Here is a 7124-nt window from a genome sequence, read left to right as displayed (position 1 = left end):
AAGCAGAATTCAACATTTAAACACGAAAATTAGTAACATCTAGGACCATCTATGTGACAGCTTCATGCCATTCCATAAAAGGCGGTATAAATCTTACTGTTTTGTCCTTAAGTGATAAATGAAAAAAAAAACCAAAAAAAACCCGAAAAACCCACATTTCTTGACACATTTGTTAACCTTCTAAGTTATAAAAGCAATCTTAATTCGTTACAATGTATTAATTGTTAATAAAAGTAGTTTGTTAACCAGTCACTTAATTTTATACAGTTGACTTTTACAAATGTTTCTTTTTCTTTGTACATTTATCTTTAAGATAGAAAACACATCAAAATCATTCATTCCTGTACTTTGGAGTTTGTCGGTCTTTCTACTCAGCTGCCCTTCTTTGGAAACATATATTTTTTAATTTAACACGCCCTTCATTATACCTATAGATGGCATCAGTTAATTTTGTGTATTTTTTTTCTTCTTTCTTTTTCTTCTTTTTTTGTCCATATGCACAGTCATTGTAGGGGAAGAATTGTTTAAATAAACCGGAATCCAAACAAGTATATTTTTTCTTCTTTGAACAATGACTTTGAATTGAAAATAAAAAAATGATTAATTTACATCAAGTTTATAAATCTTACTTTTTTTCTGCGGATGTTTCTGAATTCAAATTTTTAGAATTTGTATGTTGAATTTTGCTTAAGGCGGTGCTAGGTATCATGGACGGTAGCTTGAATTTCCCACTTTTGTTTTAAACAGGCTCAATCAAACTGAGCATGTGACATGTTTAATATTACCGTTATTGCTGGTGTTCTTTCAGTATTCCATTCTTGATGATTTTACTAATATTTGAGCTGTTTGACCAACCCATTCAGCGTTATATATTGAATTATTAAAGCGTGTAGAAATATCCTAATATAGTAGAAATTGATTTAAAATTTATCCTATAAAAGCCCAGATATATCTAAATGTTTCAGCCAATAAACAAACGTCATTCACAATGCATCGTACCAGTGTACTATTGACAATATTGACACTAGCGTCAGTTTTGTTTGGAAATTGTCTGTTGAAGGATATAAGAAATGTTCAAGTATGTTTACTGCTATACTAGTTTTATTGTGATAAAATTAATGTTAAAAATTGCATTCTGTTTACATTTATATGTATAAAAAAATGAATGACGAAGATGGGAATGTGTTTATTCTTCGATAGCTTTTTCAACTTTGAAACAGAATGCCTCCAGATTTGTGGTCATTTTAATAAACAATTTGAAAACGTATTTAGAAGTAAGTCAAACATTGTGAAGTAAACATTTATACATTTCAAACGGCAAATATAATACATGTAAATTACCAAAGAAAGGAGGCCAAAAATGCAAAAATAGCCCCTTCTGCGTTTGGCAAGCAGGAGAAATATGATGATAATTAACAAAAAATCAGCCATTTCTTGAATATAACATGTAAATAACTACTTTACTCATGATTTTGTTTACTTTTCTTAAAATCTTTCCCATTTTTCACAAATTTGATTTTATTGAAATATTTTGCCTCATCTAGAGGCATGCAGCATTAATAAACATTAATCGGAAACGAAGAATGTAATTTTATATTTTTTATTTATAGAGTATATCGACTAGGGATAAAAGAAATATATGCTCAAGAAATACACCTTGTAAATATGTGATATGCCTGCGAAGAATCCGCAATGAGACCTCTTGCTCGTTTGTGCCACTACTTTTCGACAGCAAGTAAGCATGGAGTGTTCTGTCATATTACTATATATTTTGGGCAGTTTCTACTTACATACATTGTTTTGCCATTTCGTTGCCTTAAACAGTACGAAAGTACTTCTTTCTTTTTGTGAGCAATTAATTTAAAAAATCTCACATTCTTTTACCAATTTTAAGTGGACACTAACATTATTTAACCACGATTCTGTGCTGATATGTCATATTAATATTTAACGTTAAAAATGGGGAAAATGCTAATTGGTCGAATGTCTTTGTAAATACATATATAATGTTCAACTGATATAAAATGAAAACCATTTGACTGGAAATATTTGAATAAAGCTACAAAGCTACCAGTATATGACAATTCACTTGTAAAATTGTTTACACTTGGATAACTTTGTGCTAGATAGAGGGAGTGTACAGTTGCTGTCAGTTACAATTGCTGTCTATGAACAGTCTAAATCCAACTGAGTATGTAACATTTTTATTCTTGTTTACGTTTAGAGCGTTCTTTTAGGTTTTTTTAAAAAAAAATGTTTTTCTCTTTTCAGTTGTGTTTGTCCACCAGAACAGATTTGCTCCATAAATACAGACATGTCGGAACTAATTCCACCGTTCGTTTATCGTTACCACTGCAGAAGCCCGTAACAAATATCTTGAGTTTTAAATATTCTACATAGTTCGACATATCAAAATCAAATTACGAAAGACGATATATATAAATATATATTTGTCAGACGGCAATTGGAAACCATGTAAAATAAAAAGTCAAATGTCATTTTAAAAAGGATACCACAGTCAGGTGGTAAAAAAATAAATTGAAAAAAGCAACATGTTTTCTAACGGCCAAATCAAGTGATATATAGACAGGTTAAGTTATTCATATAAATAGATTAATTAAATCCTTTGGCTGATGTTGAAGGTCAAATGTGACCAAATCAATATTAGTATTTGTAACCAAAGACGTTTATAATATGGACATTGTTTTGTTTTGTTTTCTCCTTCCCTTTTATTTTCTGTAACACTAACAACAATATATTCTGCATGTTAAATCAACATATGCAAAGTTTATTTACAAATGTTGAATGAATGCAATCCACTGTAGACACCGTTTTATATGTACGAGCACTTTATTTTTTTTTCTCTTCCTCATGTACACTGATATATGCAAATTAAATCTTTATAATGGCGAATAGAGTGTATACATGTATCTCTTTGAATGAATATGCACTGTAATGCAAATAACAATACAATCTCATAGAAAAGAATGTCATGTCAAAGAATGACGAACAATGTCGAAGAATGCAACAACGAAATGACATAACTACCAGCTCAGAAAAAAACCTTATGTTCTGGATCTTTATAACAAAATGTCATGATTAAACTTATCAATGTAATATATCATGTTATTCTTTTTTTCCCTTAACTTCTGACTGCACAATAATAAAATTGTGTAAACAAATTATACAGTTATATCAATTACAATGTATGCATACAATTACTAGCAAATTCATACCTGATGTCATTTTCCGTTAGTAAAACGTCCGTTGCCGAGTGGTTAAGGCCGTTGACTACAAACCACTTGCTTCTGACCGCTTTATGTCCGAACTGTGCTTAGCGTCTTCAGATTCTTTCATGTGATAAAGCTATCAAACAAACATACGGAACGTCGGTGTTCCTACTCAGCTGCTCTTTTGTGCCTGAAATAACGCAAAGAGGGGCAATAGAGATCTTCCTCAATTAGTAAAAATACAAAGTCGCCATACACCCTAAACTGCGCTGGTCCGACGAACGACCTAATCCAATCAAAGAATATAAAAGAATATCTCAATTATCTATTATCTCGTACTTTTCATCACGAATAAACAGATACGACCTAAGACGGTCTTTTGAGTGTCTACCTGACTCGTAAGACTACATGCCCCCCTTTAACCCTGATAAAAACCCCGTTTTACCTTAGTTAGCCCCAGTTTCCCAATTATAAAGGCCTATGATAGGTAACAAACCCAACCGAAATTTGGATAAACAGCACGATGCGTCCTATGCATTTTGAATACGACATTGTTCAAAAATGTAAATATTGATTATATATTTCTTCGAATACAATAGTTATTACTAAACCGACCAAGTTATCTTTTAATTGTCTGCACAAACGATGTTTTTTCAACTGTAACATAAATATTTTCAAATGTATCGACGTCATACTATTAAAAATAACTGTGAACCTGGCCTATATTTTTGTGAACTTTCCACCATTCGTTAATTGATTAAATTGTTGGCAATCAATGTTTCGGCCTCATTCTGCAACAAAATGATGATACAAGCCCACGCGTGTCGGTGTATATAGGTTTGAAAACGGCATCATGAAGTCATGAAATAGATATACTCGAGGCAGGTAATAAGTTCATGTGACAAATATGATAAACAAGATCAACAAGGAAAGGCGGCGTTCAATGAACGCAACCCCCACATGACCCAGCAACAAGAACCAGTGGCAAGGAGCCCAGGCGGACCCCAAACAAAACAGGACAGGGCACAAGGCAGAGCATGGACAGGCTACTCACTAAAATGATCAAAAATTTGAAACTGATTAGGAATTCGAAGTAAACAATAAATGATTGAATGATAGGAAATCGACTTGGATGTAAGAATTTCCGAGTCCAATAACACGTCATTATTTTGAAATGTAAGATAATCCCATGAGGGCATTAATAATCATATTTCATAATTAATTCATTATCTGATTTGTTCAATGTTGAATATGGTACAGTCTACGTAGGCATAGTATTTATTAGACGTTTATAACAAAAGTCCTTATTAGCTTTGATGCGTTGTTGTTTTTAAAATGTAATTACAGTGTTCCGTTTGGACATTTTTTTTTTATTAAGTCTGTACCATGGCGTTTTCACCATCGTACCGTCGTGTTTTCACCATCGTATCATCGCGTTTTCACCATCGCTTCATCGCGCAATCGTGTGTTTACTTTTTTATTTTAGAACTATCCTGTAAATTTAATTCTATTATGGTAAGACATATCATATACATCCAATTATGGAAATATCCTTATAATTTGTGTTATAGAATGGCAAGAACTTTCCTTTTCACTTTATTCTTAAATGACCAATGAAAATTCTTCTAATATTCATTTCTTCCCTGTAAGTTTTACAGACTGAATTAAGATGGTTTTTGGCCAAAGAAATCATACTATTTTTGATTGACAGTGACTTGTTCTTAAAATTATGATATATTTAATTTCTTACAAGAATTCAATTAAAAAATATCTGTAAAATATTAGGCATAAAAAACTGTTTTTGTGTCTTTGAATTCTTCATAACCGAACAAGAAAATTGCTATATGTTTACAACAGTCATGAATTCTTCTTAACCAATCACTTTTACGCATACAAAACGGAATATACATGTAAAGTTTTATAAAAGTTTAAATTACATGACGTTATCACATAATCGACCTTTTAAAATATTCATGTGAACAAGTTCATGAATTATACATTTATATCAACTAAATAAAGCAGGCAAAATATGTATTGATAATTATCTAATCACGCAATTTCAGTATACGTCTTATAAACAGGAATACCAGCAAAATTAGAACGATTTTTTATTATTAAACCACAGTCAAGATAATATGGCAACTCCTGACTCATACTGAGATAACCGATAACGACTGTTAACAATGTCGACGTAGGTAATCTAATCAGTGGTGCCCTAGTTTCATGACTCACAACCAATAATTATTGTGACTTTACTGTTATGTAATCATATTTAAAGCAATGTATTGATAAGTTTAGATTAAAATAAAAACTGCTGATCTTTGATATGCCGTTTATTGTATAAAACGTGTCGCTCATATAAGCCCTTATCGAATAAAATAGTTAAACAGTAAGTAAATTTAGATAGCACGTAAGTAACTAACAATTCTGATTATTTTAAGATATTACGTGTATCTTTTTTAAAATTCTATTTTTATTTTTTAACCTGTCTCAATAAAACGAAACTTAAAAAGATAGGCTATTTGGAACTAATGATCTATATTCTTTTTTGTAATATTAAATTGCTGATATTCCACTTATTCTGCAAGAAAGATTAAAGAAATGTTGTTTATTTTTTATTTTCATTTGTTCATCTTTTTTTACTTAATTATATTTGTTTGTGGGAATGGAAGGCTTTACGTCGCACTAACAAAGTACAGACTATATGGCGTCTTCCCAGCTTTATTTTTAAAGAGAAACCTCACTTGCCCCTTTGTTCAATATATCAGACACAAACGGGCACCTGGTTAGAATCAATGACGTTACATAAGCTAGATGGATATGTTTTGCACAAGGATTATCCAACCTACAGCGGTGAGAGACAAATGCTTTGAAGCCAATGACCTTACTCACTCGGTAATGGACGTATCGTCAGTAAAATCATATTCTTTTTGCCATGTTAAATGTTTAAGTTTACATGTATTTGCGGAAAAATGTGACAATTTGCATATCAAAATGATTTCATTACTCTCAGTTTGCAAAATAAATGGCATGCTTTACAATTGGTTTGGTGTAGATATAATGGGTAATTCTTGAACTTCAGGTGGTAAAACCTAAATGACGAAATGATATAAATATAGGCGTTTGGGAAAATATTAAAGTGACAAAACTTTCAGGTAGTAAACCCTAAATGACGAAATGATATAAATATAGGCGTTTGGGAAAATATTAAAGTGACAAAACTTTCAGGTAGTAAACCCTAAATGACGAAATGATATAAATATAGGCGTTTGGGAAAATATTAAAGTGACAAAACTTTCAGGTAGTAAACCCTTAATGACGTAATGATATAAATATAGCCGTTTGGGAAAATATTTAAGTGACAAGCCTTCATAACATTTCATTTTTCAGTATTGATAGTTCATAAGTAAAGAAATACGGAGGAAGGTGTTGTCGACGTACATTTAACTTTTTGTTTTCAGGACATTTCTCTTAGTTTCTTTTCACTTAATTTCGGTAAAAATACAAAATTAGGTTTTATAAAAGAAAAACGAAAACGAACATGTTCGGTAAGGTGAAGATTAATTTAAAGTTTAATGTTTTTTGTTTGTTTGTTTGTTTGTTTGTTTTTTTTAGACTTAAGTTATTAAAATGGAATTCAGTAAAAATTATCTTCTTAAAGATATATTTCTGTGTCCGAAATACGGATTTGTCGTCATCAGTGAATCCGAGTTGTTAGACAAGTGGTCTAAAATTTAATATATTTTGGTCATAAATTTTGTATAGTCTTAGAAAACATTATGTGATATATTTTTTAAATAATTCACATATTGTACTATTAGCCCGTCATCGCTGTAAGTTCGAATCCCCCAAGGACATTTATGTGAGGAAGCTGTCAATCTTCATGACCGAACA

At 31.1% G+C, this 7124-nt stretch overlaps 1 protein-coding gene across 1 annotated transcript; it reads left to right on the top strand.

Moving 5' to 3' along the window:
* Window positions 1-971: 971 nt before the first annotated feature.
* On the top strand, window positions 972-3086 carry LOC132716647 (uncharacterized). The gene is made up of 3 exons (XM_060699968.1): window positions 972-1078; window positions 1611-1735; window positions 2272-3086. Exons 1-3 carry the CDS (start codon window positions 989-991, stop codon window positions 2366-2368), a joined length of 312 nt encoding a protein of 103 aa, XP_060555951.1. The 5' UTR covers window positions 972-988; the 3' UTR covers window positions 2369-3086.
* The last annotated feature ends 4038 nt before the right edge of the window (window positions 3087-7124 follow it).

This window comes from Ruditapes philippinarum, unplaced genomic scaffold, assembly GCF_026571515.1.
Source record: "Ruditapes philippinarum isolate M1 unplaced genomic scaffold, ASM2657151v2 ctg645_1_1_1_1, whole genome shotgun sequence".
In the NCBI taxonomy this organism is placed as follows: domain Eukaryota; kingdom Metazoa; phylum Mollusca; class Bivalvia; order Venerida; family Veneridae; genus Ruditapes; species Ruditapes philippinarum.
Note: the sequence above shows the minus strand (reverse complement) of the source record. Positions and strands in the feature narration are given on the sequence as shown.